At 45.8% G+C, this 22646-nt stretch overlaps 1 protein-coding gene across 3 annotated transcripts; it reads right to left on the bottom strand.

Annotated features, from left to right (window-relative positions):
* Window positions 1-3504: 3504 nt before the first annotated feature.
* Window positions 3505-22623, bottom strand: Tyw3 (tRNA-yW synthesizing protein 3 homolog). 3 transcript variants are annotated; one of them, XM_085835376.1, is made up of 7 exons: window positions 22358-22623; window positions 18637-18717; window positions 17761-17859; window positions 15093-15164; window positions 14740-14782; window positions 11484-11617; window positions 3505-6691 (listed from the first exon to the last, which is right to left on the bottom strand). In XM_085835376.1, exons 1-7 carry the CDS (start codon window positions 22529-22531, stop codon window positions 6683-6685), a joined length of 612 nt encoding a protein of 203 aa, XP_085691502.1. In that variant the 5' UTR covers window positions 22532-22623; the 3' UTR covers window positions 3505-6682. The 3 variants fall into 3 exon arrangements, with proteins under 3 accessions (XP_085691502.1, XP_021014129.1, XP_029330960.1); XM_021158470.3 differs by lacking the exon at window positions 14740-14782; XM_029475100.2 differs by lacking the exons at window positions 14740-14782; window positions 15093-15164.
* Window positions 22624-22646: the final 23 nt, after the last annotated feature.

Here is a 22646-nt window from a genome sequence, read left to right as displayed (position 1 = left end):
TTGATCTCTCCTTGCTGGCTTTCTCTAAAGACATACACGGAGTTTGTTTTAGTCCCATCGTGCCTTGGAGAGAGGCTGAGAGTTAGTCATTATAGCTGAGAAACAAAGGGCTGCATTAAGTGCTATCATGGACAACACTCCAAGGCTTTAATGGGAGCTTGTCACAGAGCAGAAAGAAGAGGAAGGCACTCCTGCCAGTGTGTCCTGAAGGTGAGATGAGCTACAAGGTACAGCCTTGGAATAGGATCATTTGTTAATAACTATCACACATGATGAACAATTTCATAATTATATATAAAAATAATGCACTGTCACAAGTGCAGAACCTAGAGGCACAGATGCCAAAGGGGCCAGACTCATGGGCTGGAGATTCACAGGATGAGGCTGGAGTATCTTCTGGTTTGTGCAAGACAAGAACACCTGGAAAGCACACAGGGGCAACCTGGAGACTCCATGGGCTACACCTGGGACAATGCTAGCATTAACATAAATGGTAACAGCAATGACTCTTAGATCACTGAATAGAATAATCCATTTGACAAACGTGTGTGTGTGTGTGTGTGTGTCAATACACGTGCATGCATGTGTCATGGGATAACAGGAAAAGAAATAAAGGAGTAATCATGTCATAACTGATTTGGATATTGTGAGTCGATAGTGAGACAGGTGGGTGGGACTTTGATCTAAAAAAAAAAAGCAGTATGTTTATAGATTCCCAAGTGTAGGCGTTTGCAACTCCCTCTTTCCAGCGTTTTTCATTATATTCTGGGAATTAGACACGAGCACTGTATTGCATCATTTCCATTTCCAGCCCCTAGCTCCTCCCCTGCCCCCACACCCACTCCTTCTCAACTTCATGTTCTCTTTAGTTATTATTGCTACATATTTACAACCTGCTGAGTCTAGTCAGAGTTGTTCGTATGTTCTTGTGTTTAGAAATGATGCTTTGACACTGAATAACCCACCAGGGGTTTCTTTCCTGGAGAAGACTGATTCTCTCTTAGCAGCCATTAATTGCCTGTGGCTCTTAATGTAGGGTGGAGCCTTGTTAAATTTCCCCCAGCCCTGCTGGCTTGTGAACTGGTGGTATTATTGTGCAGGTTGTCAACCTGACTTTATCGGGCCTTGGCCATGTAGGTATATCATTAATGGAAACACAGTTGCCTATCCACATTGGTAGGCTATGGAAAAAAGTGCCTCTGTATTGATCACTAAGTCCTTCCCTTGTTATTATTCTGTAAGCATTTATAGGGTATAAGGCACTATAAGCTATCTCAATGTGTTTTAACACTTATGGGAAGACATACATGGGCACACGAAAATACAATGCTATTTTATATAGGAGTGGGAGCATCTGCTGATTTTGGTATCCGCAGGGATTCCTGATCATATCCCCCCACATAGAGTGCTTGCCTAGCATCCATGAGGCATTGTTCAATTCCAAGTACCACCGGGTGCCATGATACACACTTAATTCCAGCATCCAGAAAATAGAGACAGGAGAATAAGGAAATTGTGATGGCTATTCAAGCTTGTCATCTTGATTATATCTGGAATGAACTACAATCCAGAAATGGAGTCATACCTTTGACCTAGATCCTGAGGCTGGAAGACACAAGCTTTTGATCCAGATTATGAGGTAGGATGACACATTCTCTTAATTTACATAGACACACACCTTTAATCCAGATCTTAAGGCACACCTTCGATCTGGGCCATACCTTCTGCTGGAGGCCTGTATAAGACAATGGAAGAAGGAAGGGTTCGGTCTTCTTTGCCTGCTTGCACCTACTCGCCAGCACATCTGTTGGAACCTACTTCTTCAGGATTCCAGCTTCTACAGACCAGCTGAGACACCCAGCCTCCTGGCTCTGAGCAAGTGCTTTATTCTTGGACTTCCCAGGCACAGCTGGCCATTGTTGAGTTAGTATGGACTGCAGCCTATAAGTCATTTACACACACACACACACATACACTCATACACACATGTATGTATGTATTCATTCCATAAGCTCTGTGATACTAGAGAACTATGACTAAGACAGAAGTCAAGGCTATACAGAGAGTGCAAGGATAGCCTGAGCATTCACAATGGGTCCTCCCTCAAAAAGAATAGGCAGAGTTCCGTACATCTTGAGTATATACTGAGATGCGTCCATGCACTTGATTATACACGTGGGTGTATACTATCTAGACTCCATGGGAGAGGGGCACATATAATCACCCTGGGTGAGGGGCAAGCAGATTCTCAGAGTGTCAGTTTTCTTCAGTTTTGAAATGATTTCAATATAAAAAATTAAAAAGGGTCGCTGAAAAATAACCAGAGAGGCCATGGCACCATTAGTCACAAAGCGTGTCTTAGAATTCTAGGTTCTGGGAATCTTGTCATCTTGTCAGAAGAGCTGTCTGTGTTGGTTATTTTCTTGGCAGGAAGATGAGGTGTCTGGAGGCAGCACATGCAGAAGGCAGGTCCTTTGTGGCTCACAGTCTAAAAGGACACACCTTACTTTGGTGAAATGTGGCAGACTTCGTGATGGCTGGGGTGTGTAGCTGCGACATCTCTCATCCCAGGGGCAAAGGGCTAGAGGTCTGGGGTGGGAGCCAGGGCCTGGCTGTAATCCGTAACTGCCCCACCCCCACTCAGTACTCCATCTCTTCCAGCATGGCTCCAGGACCTGAAGGTCTGTGTCCTCCTCAGTGCCACCATTTGGGCAGCCCAGGACCAAGGGTTCAAACAGAGGGGACCATGTGGAGATTGCACATTCAGTCAGAGACAAAGGCTACCTTATACTATGCAGCTATCAAGTGACCTTGTTTTTCTGTAAACCTGAAGTGCTGTTAAAAAACAAAGTCTATTTGAATGAATGAATGACTCATTTCACAAGGACGAACACTGTTGAGGTTTGGTTTGTAGCTACGTAATGAAATGCTAATTTCTGTATTCCAAGGTCTGGTTGCCTCAAGACAAGTCTAGAGCCTCAATTCTCACTTATACCAGCTTTTGTTGTGCAGACCTTGTACCTTAATTTAAAACTATTGGTTGAATAAAGATGCCTACACCCTGTAGTTGGGCAGAAGAGAGGTACTGGGGCTTCAGTTCCCTAGCATGAGGAGGGTTGGAAAAAGGAAGAAGGCACCATGGGGTAGGTGGATCCTGAGAGCATAGCTGTCAGGGGGGCCAGTTGGAGCAGGAGCGGCCAAGGTGAAATGTGGCAAGTGATATCTTGGGACTACTGACAGATGAGTAGACAAAACAGCACAGAGGGTTGGTATATGCCCAGCTCTAGTGCTTTTAAGGCTTATAATAAAGGTTTTGGTCTTTTATTTGAGAGTTAAATGATCTAAAGTGGAATACAAACCTCAAGAAATATTTACTGCAACAGAACAGACAAAATTCTAGGAAATTAAACTATTTTATTGGGTTTTAGCACATTAACATTTGTACCTATTTGAATCCCTATTAGGACCAACCCATACGTGCAAAGCACCACAGTGGGGTAGGAGTATATTTTTATTGTATTCCTTACATAGCAGTGTCAGATCTATTTCCTCATCTCCAATTCGATTAAAGTCACTCTGGCCTCCATCACAGGAGAGAGGCAGTGGTCATTTTTCAGAGTCCCCCAGCATTTATTCCAGGAACCAGTGCCCTCCCTCTTTTCATAATGAGGACAGGACAGCTAAATTGCCATGTTAGGGGCAAGGCACCTGTTCTCTGTTAACTCAACGCACCCACTTACTATGTAGAGCTGGCTTTCTGGGTGTGTGAGCTGTGCAGTTGCCTATGCTCAGAGTATCTTGCTCTATGGTGTTAGAGGTGGCTCTGTTGGTAGAGTGCTTGCCTGGTGTATACCAAAGCCTTGGGTTTGATTGGTTCTTAGCACATACACTGGATGTAGTGGCCCATGCCTGCATGAACTAGAGACAATGCTAAATATACCAAATACCATCTCAAAAGAAGAGAGAGAGAGAGAGAGAGAGAGAGAGAGAGAGAGAGAGAGAGAGAGAGAGAGAGAGAGAGAAGTCTCAACCTTGATTTCATTCTTGGTGGTAGCTATCTTCAAATTCCTAAACATCGTTATACAAAGGGCTTTGCATTTTGATCTTGCATCCGTAGGAACTGTAGCAGTTTATCTTTTTGTCCTATGATACACTAACACAGTAACAGGTTTGTTTCTCTCCAGTGTCTATCCAGGGCTTGCCACCACAGACTGACACCCACAGGGACCAACTAGTGAGGTGTCTGTCAGAGAGCTAGCAGTGGGAAGGGTCTGAGGGGAACTTGATGACTCTTTTCAAATGTTACAGCCAGAATGTGGCTGGCTGAGTGTCATGTGTGCCTCCAACAACCCAAGTTTTCCAATTAAAGGGGACAAACAAAACAAACCCTAGAGATGCAGTTTTACTCCAACTGTGAGCTCATTGTCCTTTAAAATCTTGACCCAATTAGGAAAGCTTGCCCTCTTGTGAGCCACATGAAACGTATCTGCTTGGCCATAACTTGAACTCCAGAAACAAAGCTTGTGGAACCAGGAGTCAAACCTGGGCAGTGAATGGCTAGCCCAGGGAGAAGCAGAGAATGCCTTCTAGTTCAGAGGCTAAAACCCAGGGTAGTCACTGCAGCTCAGGTCCCTTCCCCGTGGTGGCTCTACCTAGGGTCCCCCACCACCACCACTACATGGTAACCATGCTGGCTGTTCTGTTTACATGTTGTCACTCCTTCTGACTGCTTACCTGGCAGATCATTTAGATTTTATTCAGTAATTCAGAAGCCATGCTCAAGACATTCTAAGACTGTAAGTTTCCTTTCCCTACCCCAGTTCCCTACCTGGCAGCGAGCTGTATATGCTTATACGTAATGTGCAGCTGCAGTTTCAAGAGTGCAAGTTGTGCAAGGCACACGCCACACAGCACCACACAGCACCAGGGCTTCCTGCCATGCCCTTCACCAGAGTGCAAACACAGCATTGTCTTGAGCGTAGACAGTATCACAGGTGCTTGCTCATCTAAGGAATCCACAAGAAATCTACAGGGGAGGTCTGTTACAGCCTCTGCACATGTGGCTTCTTTTCGTGCTATCTGGAATAAGCCTGTTAGGAAGGGCTCCTAAAATGCTGACTTGATCGACTTTATTTACATATTTAAGAAAAATAAAGATGACGGTTACGGTTACTCTGTTTCCAGCTTGCCAGTATTTGAAATCACCTGACTCAGGAGATGTGTTTGTGTTAAGCAGATCATACTTGTCTGCGCCAGGGCTTCTCAAACTTCTGACCTGTATGGGCAACTGTTCATATGTGTTCATATCCACACTCAAGCACATAGATGTATAACCAGAGCTAATAAAATACATCCTAATAAAAGTTTAAAAAGCAATGTGTTTGGACATCTGACTGACAAAGGTTGAACTTGTGACAGTTAATTTACTCAATTTGATGAGATTTGGAATCACCCAGGAGACATACCTCTGGTGACTGTTTCATGAGGTTTAATCAAGAAGATCCATTCTGATGTGGGCGGCACCATCCCCTGGGCTCCCTGACTACGGATGCAATGTGACAAGTTGCCTCAAGCTCCTGCTGCCAAAGCTAGAGATGGCCTCTGCTCCCATGATGCTCCCTGATGCTGTCAATGTCATCTTCATGACTGGTACATTTGAAAACAATGAAGTCACCTTCCCTTCAATGAGGAAAAATGGTAATGCTGCAATAGACTACTGCTGGTCAATGCTCACTTCCTATCTGATCCAGTCATCCCTCAAGTGCGAGCACAGCAGGTGTTAGAATTTGTGCAGAAGAAATGGAAACCCACAAAATGAATGGTTTGCTCCAGGCCCTCTGACGTCAGAACGCACGTCCTGACCCTTCAAGCTGTCCCGGCACATGTGTTCTAGTTTATGTGCATGTCTGTGTCTTGGTGATCATGCCCAAGCAAGCTTAGAAAAAGCTACACCCATGTGTCTCAGCAGCTGCTAGCAGCAAGCTCTGGTGGTGAGAGACAAAGTAGACAGAAGGCACAAGTATTTCCCTGAACAAAATACTGACATGTATATCAGTTACTTTTACCCACATGGCCAAAGTGAGAGGAGACACTTGTCCAGGGCAAGAAATGCAAATTCTGAGCTGCTCCGTAAGAAAGGCTCAGGGTTGGAGTGAGGTTGTTCCCATGGCTCCAACCCAAATGCTCATGATGCTGAGGCCACCTCAGAAAAGAAGTAACCTCGCTTTTCCTATTTGACATAAATAGACACAAGAAGCTTTAAGTTTATTTGTAGAGTGACTCCTAATGTGCTTAAAAAAGCAGTCTTCAGAGAGCAAACATATACAAAGATACTTTGAAAAGCCATTTACACTGAAGTTTCTCTAAAACAGAGACATTAACTCTTGCCTCCTGTAGGGTTGATGCCCTCAGCAAGCCTTGATACTCTTGTAAAGAGCAGCCTTATACCATGCACCAGAGACGACACTGTGCCAGGCCTCAGTCGTCTCCCAGGAAGAGTGCAGCACTGATTTCCAGGCCATCACCGTCTTCTAGCTCCCTCCCGTTGTCTTCAGTGGTCGATGGGCTCTGTGCTTTTCCTTGGCTCTGCCTATTCTTATGAGTACAAAGTGGGTTATTTCTCTCTTTGATCTTGGAATGTGAGTTTGAAATGGTTTCTCGTTTGACAGCATGTTGTAGGCAGTTATAAAACCTGTAAAGAATTAAATATATGGTTAAATATATGAGTATTTTGAAAATGAATGACTGAAACCATCCTCGAACCGGTCCTCTGTTTTGAAGCGTGACAATGTCGTGTTTTAACCTTATAAAGTCAACCGACTACACCTTTCTTTGCCTTCATCGCTGTAAAACTATGTTTTCAACTCTTTAAGAGCAGCACTCACAGGTGAAGTCAGCCATGCAGACGCCATGTCTAGTTGAGCACCTTGTTTCCATCTCTGCCTGCTGCTTCCCTTCTGCTAAATATTCAGCTCCTTCCACCACATCACAACAGAGACAGCAGCTACACAACAGGACAGAGACAGCAGCTACACAACAGGACAGAGACAGCAGCTACACAACAGGACAGAGATAGCAGCTACACAACAGGACAGAGACAGCAGCTATACAACAGAGTACAGAGACAGCAGCTACACAATAGGACAGAGACAGCAGCTACACAACAGAGTACAGAGACAGCAGCTACACAACAGAGTACAGAGACAGCAGCTACACAACAGGACAGAGACAGCAGCTACACAACAGAGTACAGAGACAGCAGCTACACAACAGAGTACAGAGACAGCAGCTACACAACAGAGTACAGAGACAGCAGCTATACAACAGGACAGAGACAGCAGCTACACAACAGAACAGAGACAGCAGCTACACAACAGAGTACAGAGACAGCAGCTACACAACAGAGTACAGAGACAGCAGCTACACAATAAGACAGAGACAGCAGCTACACAACAGAGTACAGAGACAGCAGCTACACAACAGGACAGAGACAGCAGCTACACAACAGAGTACAGAGACAGCAGCTACACAACAGAGTACAGAGACAGCAGCTACACAACAGAGTACAGAGACAGCAGCTACACAACAGAGTACAGAGACAGCAGCTATATAACAGGACAGAGACAGCAGCTACACAACAGAGTACAGAGACAGCAGCTACACAACAGAGTACAGAGACAGCAGCTATACAACAGGACAGAGACAGCAGCTACACAACAGAGTACAGAGACAGCAGCTACACAACAGGACAGGGACAGCAGCTACACAACAGAGTACAGAGACAGCAGCTACACAACAGGACAGAGTCTGGTGCACACACACAGAGAACGGGGTGTTCCGAGAGTGGCTGGTGCTCAGAGGATGTAGTTTCTGTTCAGGAGGATGAAGGTTCTGAAGGTGGATGGTGATGGTTACTAATCATGTGAATGCACGCAATGCCATTGGTTACAATGGTAAATTTCTGTTACATATATTTTACCACAGTAAAAAAGATAAAAAAAAAAAAATTCAACCACTGGAAACAGACTCAATTACATTGCCTTTCTGATTTCTTTATTCTTAACAATATTATATGCCAATATATTCAGCCCTTTATTCTGTTTTATTTAATATTTTATTACACAGCTGATGAAAAGAAGAACATGGTTAATTTCTTTCTACTCAGGGCCACATGGCTCTGTGGGATCCAGGTCTTAACCTTCTGCTAACAGACAGCGAAACCCTTCCTCTTGTAGTCAGAGGCAGACCTCCAAATTTGGAGCTTTCCACCTGGAAGTTGTTAAGTATGAAATATCTACAGTGTCTGTCAGTCCCTGTCTCTTCCAGTCTCCAGATTGGCTCTTTACAAAGCAGGCCATGCTCCCTGCTCCCTGGACTGTCCTGCCTGGCTCCAGACACTGCAGGCTCTCAGCTGTTCTGTTGGTTGAGTCCCTTCCCACAGAGAAGCAGGCGTGGGAAGTACTCTTCACAAGCATGAACAGGACAAGACCTTTTCTCTACTAAGACTAGTTTAGGGCACGAGGAGACAGCTTGGTGGTAACAGCGCTTGCTGCGACAGCATGAGGACCGGACTTCAGATCCTGGCACCCGTGTAAAAGGCTCATGAGTGGTCTGTGAGCTGCAGAGCCCAGAGGGCTGCCTGCTGGGACTTCCTGACACCACCCTAGGACCAGGCTGAGTGAGGAGCCCTGTCTCAAGGGGATAAGGTAAAGAGTGACAGGGCAGGACACAGGGCTTTACACATATGTAAACTTGCACACAGGTACCACACACACCTACCCTTCCCCACACTCCCACACACATACCACACACACATATCTGCACTCATCTGCAGGTATCACATACATATATCATACACATACATAAGTTTGCACACATGTGCACATACACGATATACACATACACCAGTCTCACATATATGCCACATGTGACCAGACAAACATACTTCACACTCACCCATATGTATACATACCTATCACATGTGCATATGCCATACACTCATGCATCATACCTATATACACATATGTGCACAAATAACACATACATACACAAATATTTTTAAGTACTTTAACTCAACTTTGTCATGCTGCTAAGCTATTTGTGGTTGATCAACTGTTACTTGTTGGGCTGAGGCTTCCAAATTCTTTGAGAGATATGTCCCTCCCCGTACCCGCCCGTGGCTGACGGCCCTTTCTCTCCTAGGATCAGGAGTTCTGTGCCTGCATCTGGCTGCTCCCCAAGGAGCCCTAATTTGCTCGCACACTCTGAATCCACACGTATTCTTGTAATCAGGATCTTAAGACACTTTTACCCTTCTTTAATTTTTCCCTGATTTTATGTGATGAGCCTGCTCTCTTGATAGCGGCATGCAAACTATCATCTCAAAACACATTTTTGAGTCAATGGATTTAACTCATAATTTGATTTTATGGTTGGTGAGCGAGGCTCAATTAACTTTGCCAGGTGTAGAGTTAGTTGATCTTGTGCTATATTTATAAACTTGTTGGAATTCAGGGCAGAAAATGCGAGAAACTGAGCTGCTGCTTCCTGTGGTATTGTACCCCACTCCCACAGCCCAGTCTACCTGGCGGACAGTAAGCTCTGTGGCGGTGGGTGTCCGTGCGCAGATCATGTCTGCAGGTGCCAGCTGCCTTCATGAAGGCTTTGCTTTGGGTAGATTGTCCATGCTTTGTGGCAGGATTTGTCATCAATTTTCCTAAACCAGGACCTGCAGGCTGCGTGCTGAGATGAGCACTGTGGTAAGGAGTCAGCTGCCCCAGCCCCCACTCCAGTCTGGTGCAGGTCACACAGCTCCCTAGGGGAGGCTTCAGGAACTCCAGGAATTCTAGCCTTCTGAGTTGTGAGTGACAAAGGAGGAAGGGCTCCCTGTTCTGAGTCCACAGCAGGTGCCGAAGCCTACCATGAAGTACACGCTATTTAATGATGCAGGCAACTCTTCTTTGAGGTGGCATTTCCCCTAAGTTACTGATGACACAATCAAAATACAAGAGTGACTTGACAGACCAGGGCTGAGTGACTTGGTGGGACAGGGTTGAACCCGGGCTGCTGTAGAGACTAGGTCCCACTGCTGTCACTGGCACCTTTGTCTTAGCTGCAGTTGGACATCTCGAGGTAGTTAGGGGGTTCAGGCAGGCAAGCCAAGCCACGGGCTCTTCTCCAGTATAAAGACATGACTCTGACATCAATGCAGAGACCCACTAACATGAAGACAGACAGACAGACATCCTGTCTACATCGTGCACTGAGACCAGCCCGAGGGGCTGCTTTACAGGTCTTGAATAGAGAGGCAATGCAGATGGAAAGAAAAAAGACTGACCGAGAGGTACTTAGGCAATGAGGGAATGTGAGACTTCTAAACGTGTGGGGAGAAAGAACAAGGGAAGTTACATAAAAATGTCCATCGCTCTGTAACTTGGAAATGTACAACTTGTACTGGTGAGCCACAGTGAGATGGCCCAGTAGGCAAAAGAAGTTGTCACCCAGGCCTGATGGTGTGAACGTCATCTTCAAAATCATGTAATTCACAAAGTTGTCATCTGACCTCTACAACAGTGTGCTTTGGCTCGCTCTCTCTCTCTCTCTCACACACACACACACACACATGTACATACACATACACACTCATGCAGCACACATGCAAACCCATTCACCCCACACACCCAGTCATGCTCACACATGCACTTACACATATACACACATGCATATCCACTCATACTTCCCACACACACTCATGCACACACACACACATGCATGCATACACACATGCACTCACACATATACATACATGCACACATATACACAGTCATGCACACAGATGTGCACACACGTACACAGTCATGCACACAGATGTGCACACACATACACAGTCATGCACACAGATGTACACACACATACACAGTCATGCACACACACATACACACAGACACAGCTTGCTTAGGGGACTTGAGTGGCACTGCTTGTACACAGAAGGCAGGCAACATCTATAGAAACTCTGTTTGAAGGGCACCATATGTTCATTCATTTGCCAGCAGGTCCAACTGGAGAGCCACAGTAGAAAGATGTGCATTGGAATCTAGTCTCCTTCCTAGTTGACCAGCAAGGCAATTCCAGATTTTCTCCATGACAACAGCTGGTTGTTGGACTAGCCTGGGGTCTAAGACGCTGTCAGAGTGAAAGGAGAAGGCAGCGTGCACAACTCCCCTCAAGCTGTCCCCACTGCTGTCAGACTCTCTCTTTAGCAGTGGTACTGGTGGTCACCTCTACCTACTCTGCAAAGCCTCCTTCTGCAATCATGGAGCGCCCATCTCAGTGGCTCTAGTTCCACTGCAGACCTCAGTTACCTTCCTTTCCTCCGTAGGACAGAGATGATTATATAAGCAGTCTGGACTACAAGGACATGCTCCCCAATTCCAAGTATGATGTAGGCAGATACGAGTAACATGGGAAGAAATAATTAACTGTACCTCCCAATTCTTCTCTTGTTTTCCTCCATTTTCTGATTTGCTATGGTTAACAGGAACTCGATATACTCCTCTGTTACCATCAGCTTTCCCTTGTGGGTTAATGGGACTTCCAATCCATGTGTACTCCGCACAGCCTGGAATAGTTAGGAGTTTAGACGTGAAGAACAGAGCCTCTGAAGTTGAGTCAAGTCCCAGTCAGGGTTCGGTTCGAACAGTTAACTCCTGTTACAGCATGTAGGCCCTTGACTTCATGGAATTTATCAACCTCAAACCAACCAAAGGAGATGAAACAGACATCTGCAAGGACAGTCTACACATCCTTTTTCAGAGAAGGAGATGATATCAAAGAATTTAATAACTTTGTACAGTTTCAATCTCACTATGGCTTAGAAGCTTTAGCACATGATTTAAAGAACAGAAATAGATGGCACATCAACAGAGGCCTCAAGGGAACATGAGAGTGTCTTGGAGCATCTGCGTGAGCTGAGGACAGCAATCAGGAAGCTCTGCTTCCTCCACCATGCAGCACAGCTGCCTCCTCAGGGATATGAGGCTGTGAGCTCAGCAACTGTCGCGAAAACAGTCAGCCCATCCCTGTGCGTCCCAAAGCTGGGTACAGGGTAAGCACAGAAGCAAACTAAACAAAACAAACAAAGCCCACTTGCATTGAAGGACAGAAACTCATGTAATGGATCTTGCCTAGCTTCCCAGTAGCTGAGAAAAGCCTGGTTCCTGCCTCCAAGAGCTCATGTTTAGAAATAAACAACTGACAGAAGAAGCACATGAATCCTTGTATGTGTGCACACTCACAAATGAAACATGCTAATATCATGACAGATGCTGCTTCCAGTTTCCGTCTGTGCCCAGAGCTAAGCCTGTGCCACAAATACTGCCAGGAGAGAGCTGGTCTTCCAGGAGTGCTGACACACCTGCAAGCACAGGTAAGACCACCACTTCTGCTCAAACTCCTGGCCCAAGAGGGACCTTCCCAGATACATCAGGACACAGGAACCAAGGAACAGCTGAGGACAGGATCCTTCTGGTTTCTGTCTGCACCCCAGAGCTGACCCTGTGTCACAGTTCTTCATACCCAAATTCCTCCTGGAGATATCTGGTCTCCCAGGAGTACTGACAAACAGGCTTGCAGGAGGGACAAGCTGCAGTCAAAGACAGCAAGACCAGCTAACACCAGAGATGACCAGATGGCGAGAGGTAAGGGCAAGAACATAAGCAACAGAAACCAAGACTATTTGGCATCATCAGAACCCAGTTCTCCCACCAAAGTAAACCCTGGTTACCCCAACACACCAGAAAAGCAAGACTCTGATTTAAAATCACATCTCATGATGATGATAGAGGAATTTAAGAAGGACATAAATAACCCCCTTAAAGAAATACAAGAGAACACAGGTAAACAGGTAGAAGACCTTAAACACAAAAATCCCTTAAAGAATTACAGGAAAATACAACCAAACAGGTGAAAGAACTGAACAAAACTATCTAGGATCTAAATATGGAAATAGAAACAATAAAGAAATCACAAAGAGAGACAACCCTGGAGATACTAAACCTAGGAAAGAGATCAGGAGTCATAGACACAAGCATCACCAACAGAATACAAGAGACAGAAGAGAGAATCTCAGGTGCAGAAGATACCATAGAAAACATTGACACAAAAACCAAAGAAATGCAAAATGCAAATAGCTACTAATCCAAAACATCCAGGAAATCCAGGACACAATGAGAAGACAAAACCTAAGGATAATAGGCATAAAAGAGAGGAAAGATTCCCCAATTAAAGGACCAGTAAATATCTTCAACAAAATTATAGAAGAAAACTTCCCTAACCTAAAGAAAGAGATGCCCATGAACATATAAGAAGCCTACAGAACTCCATATACATTGGAGCAGAATATGACAGATGCTTTGGTGAAGTCTGAGGCTCAGCTCCACACCAAAGCAGGCATTGGAGTGGTATTTCCAGGGACAAGGACAATTTCATCAGACATAAAAACAGTGGATGTTCTAGTCAGAGCAGCAACATCGGCAGAACAGATTACCTGGCTGGAACATCACACACACATACATACACACACACACACACACACACACACACACACATACACACACACACACATACACAGAGTTTAAGGCTGTGAGTATCAGGGAAAAGCTTGGGAGACCCTGGTTGTGTTTTAAAGGAGAGATTCTGGCAATACTGGTCAGAGACTGGAAGGGCTGAAGGAGACCTCACAGAAGCCTGTCAAGAGACAATCTTAGAAATAAGGAGATAGATGTGGGTGCTGGCTCAGGACCAGGGCCAGGGTGCAGGGCCTGGCTGGCAAAGGCACAGAGGCAGATACGATCAGACCAGTGACTAACTGGAAACAGGGAAAAATGGAGAGAAAGATAAAGAAACGTGTGAACTTTCCCCCTGATATGTTACAGAGTGAAGACTTTGACTTACTATTTAGTCATGCTTTAAGTTCTTTGAAAGCCACCTCTATTTGGGAAATAGGCTCTTTCTTAAAAATAGAAAGAGTGGAGGGATCTAGAATAGCAGGAATTTGACAATGTTCAGCTATAGCCTGTGCTGTGTGAACAGCAAATACCACAGAGATCAGAACTGGGCAAAATTACTGTGGGTCGGCTTGGCCAGGAAAGGACGGGGGTAGGCTGTAAGGACCCTGGGGTCATCTAGGTCAAGGGCTGGCACACATTCTCTGTGAAGGGAAATTTGCTTGATTTTGCAGATCACACAGTATGTTTGTTACTACTCAGTTTAGATGCAGTGATACACAGCAAGCTGTGTGCAATCATTCATCAGAGGGTAGAGTGAACTGCTCCCCACAGGCTGGACTTGGTTCAAGGGTAATGATCTGTGTGAGCTCTGAGGAGACAACAGATGCAGGCATTACGGAGCTCACACGTGCTTATGAAGCACAGCTGTGGACAGAGATTATCGATATGAAAGACTTGATGCATATGAATCTCTCTACACAGCACAACCATATTTATCCCATCATCCCGGATGTCTCAGGATGAGGCCAGTAGAGCAAGGAACAGGTTCAAAGTAAGCAGAGAGTGTGGTTTAAAGCAGGGATTCGGATATGAATCCAAAGTCTGGATTTCATATTTAGGGAGGGGCCTGTCCACTTTTCCCAGGGTCCAGACAACGGTAAGGAATGCTGAGAAGGAGGGAATTGGCAGGAGTGCTAACAGACAGTCCCAGCAATCTTGTTCATGTCAGACTCACCGAACTGTGTCGAGAGAGTCTCTGTACTGTGTGGAAGCATCACCTGTCAATAAAAAACTGATGGCCAGTAAGCTGATGCAGGGTTAGAGGGTGGGGCATCTGGACACAGAGAGGGGAATGCTGGGAGATAGTCAGGCAGGAAGACACCACCTGGACTCTAGGAAGTTGGACACAGGAAGCTGAGGAGTGGTAACGAGTCTTAAACAGGATAGATGAATTGTGAGCTAACAGGAACAAGCTCAAACTTGCCTAGGCATTTACTCATGAATAATTCTCAGAGTCCTTATTTGGGAACTGGGGCGCAGGTAGAAAAGACAGCGGTTACAGAAGTGTTCCTGCCAATGGCACCTTACCAGCATGGTCTTCCCTCGCTTTCCCACGGTGATGCCAGAGTTCCTGAAGCCAGAATCAATTGCCACTGAGTGCTGTAAGAAAGCATAGCACCCTAGGTTCTGGTGTGCCAACAAGCCAGCCCCTCAGCTGAGTACCACCGGTGGCAGAAACAGATAACTGCAAACCCACTGATGTGCTGGGCTGTGTGGACTGCGCTTCAAAGCCATCACAATGCCTGTTACACACACCCCAAGAGCAGCCTTGGAAATGTCACCAACAGACGGTAAAACAGGCTCTGGCTAGTGACCGCAAACTAGGGCTGATGACCAAACCATGCTAGACAGAAGCAAACTTCAAACAAATGAAGTGCTTTCTCTAAGAAAGGAGAAAGTTCCCTTAGCATCCTTTCCAGTCCTGAAGAAAGCCACAGCCACAGATGGGCTTGGAGCTCCTCCCCACTGCTCTCTAGCACAGTGCCCTGACCATGCCGTAAACAGCACTTACCCCAGTGAGAAACCATCTGTCTTCTGACTGCTCGTCTCCCTCCCCTGGAATAAATACCAACTATGGGGAGACACCACAGGCCCTCTCTACTCTTCTCTGGTACCTGACAGGCTGGGCAACACTGAATGTGCTCACAGGCAGGGCACAATTGTGCTCTACTGCAGTGAGCTCTAACCTGCAGTCAGCATGTTAGACTTCCACCACAGCTTTGGCCCAGGAGAATGCATCCGGGCTCCACTGGGATTAGCACTGGGAACTGGACCTGGGCCCGTGGTGTGGAGGTTTGAATAGGTGTGGCTCCCTGAGCCTGTTTTTTGGATGCTTGGCCCACAGGGAGTGGTACTACTAGGAAGTGTGGCCTTATTGGAGGAAGTGTGTCACTGTGGGGTGGGCTTTGAGGTTTCCTATACTTGGGCTCCACCCAATACAGAACAGTTTCCTCCTGGCTGCCGGCAGAAGAATCAAGGTGTAGAGCTCTCAGATCCCTCTCCAGTACTACATCTGTCCGAATGCTGCCATGCTTCTCACCAGGATAATGAATCGGATCCCTGAAGCTGTAAGCCAGTCCTGCTTAGACATTTTCTTTACAAGAGTTGCTTTGGTCATGGTGGCTCTTTACAGCAATGGAACCCTAACTAAGACAGCACTGAGATGTGGACGGTAAGTAAAGCTTGTGGACGCAGCACTGGTGGTTTGCTCTGGAGCAAGATGAGAACAAGGCTGATCCAAGTCTAGGGGAAACAAAGTCGCAGGCTGCGGAGCCCTGTGTCTCAACCAACGCTTTGAAAGCGTGTCTAAGTGTTCCTGCTTCCTCTCACTCTCTCCACAGTGACTGCTTCCTGGCACATGGCTTTAAATGGTGCATGCTAACATCTCTCCAATGTGCATCTGCAGGCCAGTCTATACTCCAGAGCAGCCTTTTACACAAACACCAACCTCATTTTGGTGTTAGAACTGAAGTGGCTTTCAAGGGATCAGTGATGTGCTAACCCCAGCGACAACATTTGCAGAAAGGGCCCTTATGTTGGTAATGCTGAATGAGGTCGTCAAGGTAGGGACCTAAGTCAACAGGGGTGATGACCTTATAAGAGATGCCACTGGTGTGCATTCACAGAGGAAGGCCACGAGAGAGGCGGGGGAGAGGTGCTTGTCTGTAAGGCAGAGAGAGATGGTATCCATGACAGACAGGCATCCAGAATAAGACGCATGTCTGAAGCCTGGACACTTCTCTATGGTGCTAGGGCACTATGATGCTGTGACACTAGGGCGCTGTGACACTATGGCACTGCTATGATCTCATCACCACTCCTCCCCTCAGGCTGTCTAATTCTTGAGCGACCTCATCACTCTGTTAATTCAGAAGCTAAAACATTTTGACTCTGTCACCCTCTCATGTTCTTTGGTGTCCTCTCAGGCCATGCCACCACACTCCAGGACACTACAGCTGAGCCCTAATATACTGTGGCAGAACTAGGCTCTCAAAGTACAGTGCACCAAGCCTTTGCAGCTAGCCCTTGCCTGACAAGGGAACCGGACCTCTTCTGGCTTAAAGGCCTCCATCTTCCTCTCTCCTCATCCTCCCTCCCCTCTATGGCCTGCTTCTTCTGCTCTATGAATACACCAGACCTTTCTTGCTTCTGAAACAGGGAACATTCTAATCTGCTCAGAATCTTTGTCTCCCGGCTGCAGGCCTAACTCCGCTTCTTCCTTTTCAGCCTCCGCTTTGGGGAGTTCTTCAGAGCAGCTTGTGAGCAAGGACTGCACACAGCTCTACCCGGATGCTCTGTGGTTCATGTTTTACTAAATTACTGTTGCAATGAGACGACTCTGCATGTAATCGAGTAAAACTGCAGGCGAGCAGGGAGACCTCAAACATGCAGTTTCTGAGCTCTCTTCTAGAACTCAGCCAGAAAAACAAAGGCACAGCACTGTGAAATCCACATGAGGGTGCTGAGGGAGATAGCGGGCCATGTGTGGGTACTCATTTTACTTTCCCAGAGATGAGCGGGAGCCCCTACTCCTAACACTTGACATAAATAGCTAGACCAAGCAAACATATGAGAACAGTTAAGTCAAAACATTAGCTGAATCAATCAACATTAAATAAGTTTAAAAGGTGGCTTAAAGCTTAAGATTAATTCTATTGACAGACATCTCAATTCAAGAGCAAGCTCAACATCTTACCAGGGTTTGTGCGTCCTGCAGGGTCCGGCATTGCACATGGAGGATAAAAGGTTCAAACTTCAAAACAGCTTCGCTGGTTGCACCCTTCAGAGCTGCCATCTGAGGGAACCAAAGGTCAGCATGAGGCGCGCCTGCCCCGCCCTGTCCTGTCAACCCGTTCTCCCACCTACCTTCTGCTTCCTAGACATTCTAGTGCTCACTACCCACTCTGTCTGAGACATCTGTGTCCTCTGCCCTCATTTTAATTACAAACATTATTCTTTGCTTATTTTACTTAGTTTCCTGTGGAGCCTATGAAGGGCATGGAGCCCTCCCCATTCTACACGAGAATGCTGGAACCAGCCACGCCTCTTTGTGTCCACTTCTCTCCTTTCCTCATTTCTGCAGAGGATGGGGCTGGATGCCCACAAGGACCTGGAGGGAAGGTCTCTGCCTGGTACAACCTTCCCTGTGCTCACTTAACACTGCAGGCTCAGAGAAGACACACGGGGCACAGCCATGAGCGTGTCCAGAAGGGATCTGGTAAATGATAGACACTTATTTCCAACACTGAAGCTGGCAAGGCAGAGTGAAGTCCCTTCTTCTTTTACAGTTTTTACCAGGTTGCAAAGTTATTAAATAACAGAGCTGAATGTAAGATTTGAACCCAGTGAGCCATGTGCCCACCCTAACCTCTGTGCTGCTGAAGAGGCCTCCCTGCTAAGTTGCAGGCACACAGATACTTCCACACTGTCACCGCCTACAACCCCACGGGCAGATGTCGCAAAAGCTTTCCAGGCTTCCTAATCTTCAGCCATCGCAGTCGCACAAGGGAATGTTCTAGTCTTCATCTAAACTGTGGATTTCTAAAGATCACTTTTTAACTTAAAAACTTACCACATCGTCTCTTGCACACGGTTTGTGTGTGACCAGCAGCCAGCAGCAGTGTTGCTTCTGAACTCCAGAGCCTTCTGCGCTCTAAAATGACAGACAACTCAACTGTAAAACTTAACAAGATGAGTACATTTGCATTGTGGAACATGGTAGGCATTCTTAAGTTAGTACTCAAAAAGATGACTGAAAAATAATTCAATATATTTTGGGTTAAGATAACCTAGGAGAAAAATCAATTCAAGTAACTTAGGGCTCAAATGGTAAAAGTACTCAGGTGTCTTCAGATACACGGGCATGCTTTTGGTTTGCTTCTGTGTTTGTGTTGTGATGCTAGGGATGAAACCCAAGATCTTATGAATGCCAGCTGAGCACACCTACCCTGGGTCACAAGCCTCTCTGGGCATGGGTTTGTTGGAAGAAAAGGATGAAGGACTTATATGTTCATAAAAAAATGAAAAAGGGAGAAGGCACCTCCTGTAGAACAGGGTGGCTAACACTATGGAAGGCCTACCATTTGCTGACGCCTGGGATGGGCACACCTTTCCACATGTTCCTCATCACTATAGAAATGTATTTGAGATTCCTCAAGTAGACTGCATATGCAAAGCAGCGAGGAGCAATGTGTCAAAGCTCTGGAGAGGCTGTCATTCCAACACCAACTTAAACACTGCTTCTTTGCAAATTCTAATAGGTATATACAGATCCTTCCCTCAGATTCTAATAGGTATATACAGATCCTTCCCTCAGATTCTAATAGGTATATACAGATCCTTCCCTCAGATTCTAATAGGTATACACAGATCCTTCCCTCAGATTCTAATAGGTATACACAGATCCTTCCCTCAGATTCTAATAGGTATACACAGATCCTTCCCTCAGATTCTAATAGGTATACACAGATCCTTCCCTCAGATTCTAATAGGTATACACAGATCCTTCCCTCAGATTCTAATAGGTATACACAGATCCTTCCCTCAGATTCTAATAGGTATACACAGATCCTTCCCTCAGATTCTAATAGGTATACACAGATCCTTCCCTCAGATTCTAATAGGTATACACAGATCCTTCCCTCAGATTCTAATAGGTATACACAGATCCTTCCCTCAGATTCTAATAGGTATACACAGATCCTTCCCTCAGATTCTAATAGGTATACACAGACCCTTCCCTCAGATTCTAATAGGTATACACAGACCCTTCCCTCAGATTCTAATAGGTATACACAGATCCTTCCCTCAGATTCTAATAGGTATACACAGATCCTTCCCTCAGATTCTAATAGGTATACACAGATCCTTCCCTCAGATTCTAATAGGTATACACAGATCCTTCCCTCAGATTCTAATAGGTATACACAGATCCTTCCCTCAGATTCTAATAGGTATACACAGATCCTTCCCTCAGATTCTAATAGGTATACACAGATCCTTCCCTCAGATTCTAATAGGTATACACAGATCCTTCCCTCAGATTCTAATAGGTATACACAGATCCTTCCCTCAGATTCTAATAGGTATACACAGATCCTTCCCTCAGATTCTAATAGGTATACACAGATCCTTCCCTCAGATTCTAATAGGTATACACAGATCCTTCCCTCAGATTCTAATAGGTATACACAGATCCTTCCCTCAGATTCTAATAGGTATACACAGATCCTTCCCTCAGATTCTAATAGGTATACACAGATCCTTCCCTCAGATTCTAATAGGTATACACAGATCCTTCCCTCAGATTCTAATAGGTATACACAGATCCTTCCCTCAGATTCTAATAGGTATACACAGATCCTTCCCTCAGATTCTAATAGGTATATACAGATCCTTCCCTCAGATTCTAATAGGTATACACAGATCCTTCCCTCAGATTCTAATAGGTATACACAGATCCTTCCCTCAGATTCTAATAGGTATACACAGATCCTTCCCTCAGATTCTAATAGGTATACACAGATCCTTCCCTCAGATTCTAATAGGTATACACAGATCCTTCCCTCAGATTCTAATAGGTATATACAGATCCTTCCCTCAGATTCTAATAGGTATATACAGATCCTTCCCTCAGATTTTGCAAAGGGAGGGCAGGAAACCACACACATGAAGACCACTGAATCTCTACAATAACCACGCATACAAAGCTCTGGAGGCTCCTCTGGGAGCTGGTCGGGGAAGCGTGGGCCCTGAATGACGGGTTTTCATAGTGAGGCTCTAGTAACATGGGCTGGCTGTTATAAATAACCTCCGAGCCAAATGAGTGGCTTATGCTTAGCAAATGTACACAATCTCACACCATGACTTGGAACATCTCTGGCTTACCTATGTTTTCCCCACCCTGATTTTTTTTTTCACTTTCCTTCTTTTCTAATAAAGCAGAGTAAAAATAAATAGCCACCAAATATAAGATACATAAACTAGACGAGGTTCAGAAAGCATCCTATGACAACTCAGAATGCACAGCCACTCTTAAGTGGGCACTGTGCTTGTCTGCACCTCTTTCTGTGTCTGGCATAACAGTGGAGCTTGGAGAGTCGTGTCTCAGCTATGTAGATATAGGGGAAGCATTATAGGACAGCTACTCCAGAAGCTGAGGCAGGAGGATCACAGGTTCCAGGAGTTCTTGGTCTATTAAATGTGTTCAAGATTGGTCTACGCAGCTTTGAAAGATCCTGTTTTAGAAGGTTAAAAAAAACAAAAGGTAGGGAGGAGGCTGGAAGTGTCACTCAGTGGTAGAGGGTTTGCTGAGCGTGATCGAGACCCTAAGTTCTGTTCTCAGTATTCTGCCACTCCTAAATGAAGAACACGAACAAGACAAAGACAAGTAACTAAAGAAAATAGTTCAATCTTGGCAGCTGGTTAAAATGAGGAAAGGATTGCAGGCTACAGAACAATATAAATTTGGATTTTCTAAAGTAAATTCTGCTTAAAAAGGAAAATATATATCATATTCTATTATGATTATATTATGTATAATCATAATATATTTTCATTATAGATATTTTACATATAGTATATACATATATTTATACATTTATAAATATACACATATGTGTATGTATACCTTATATGCATATACATATGAATGTGTTGTGAAACATGGCTTGGAGAAGAGACAACAGTGTTTTGGAGGCTCGTCTGAAAAAACCCAGGCAGGACAGTTGTAGAAGAGGTGCGGGCAGCTAACTTGTGAGCAAGAGTGTCCATGAACAGAACGGGAGTGGTGGAAGCAATATAAACATGAACAGACCTCGCTAATCTGGGACTTTCAGTAAGCGATGAACCAAGCGGGACCTAGCGACTTTTAACCAGGCACGATGAGAAATGTTGGAAATAAATTATCCTATTTCACTCGCTCAACATCCTATGCAGTCGGTGTTGTCTAGTTATCCTGTGTTCGTGGGACAGGAAGAGGATGAGAGCGTGCAGCTAGGGGCTTTGATCATGAATCTACAGTACTGTTTCATTTTGAGCTAAAAATGCCCAGGGCTGCAATAATGACGCCGGCCACCAGGGGGCAGCGACCCTTTAACCTTCGGGCGCCCATCTCACAGCGACAGTGACTGGGTTATCGCGGCTCGAGGGCGAGCGCGACCGAAGGGACTGGAGACTCGAGCTCCTCCAGCGCTCTGTAAACCCAATTCCCCAGCCTTCGCCACTTAAGCTAGCTCCACCATCACCCGGAGGACGCATTAGCCTTGCAAAGCCTCCGCCGGCCCGGGCCTCACCCCGTCCAGAAGGAGGATGCGCCCTGCGCAGGAGCTGGTGGTGAAAAACTCTTCCCGCGAGTTCAGGAGCTCCACCACCTCCACCGCGTCCTCGTCCACGCTGCCCTTGCGGCTAAGGTCCGCCTTGCTCAGACTCTGCGCCTTCCACCGGCCGAACTCCGCGCTGCGGTCCATGAGCGAGCGAGCGAGCTGGGGTCGGCTCTCTTTGCTCTGGAATGCGCCTTCTTCTCCATGGGCGCAGCCATATTGCCGCCACGGTGGCCGGAGAGGACCAAAGTTTCCTATTAGC

The sequence above is a fragment of the Mus caroli genome, unplaced genomic scaffold (assembly GCF_978045245.1).
Source record: "Mus caroli unplaced genomic scaffold, Mus_caroli_1 scaffold_3, whole genome shotgun sequence".
Taxonomy (NCBI): domain Eukaryota; kingdom Metazoa; phylum Chordata; class Mammalia; order Rodentia; family Muridae; genus Mus; species Mus caroli.
Note: the sequence above shows the minus strand (reverse complement) of the source record. Positions and strands in the feature narration are given on the sequence as shown.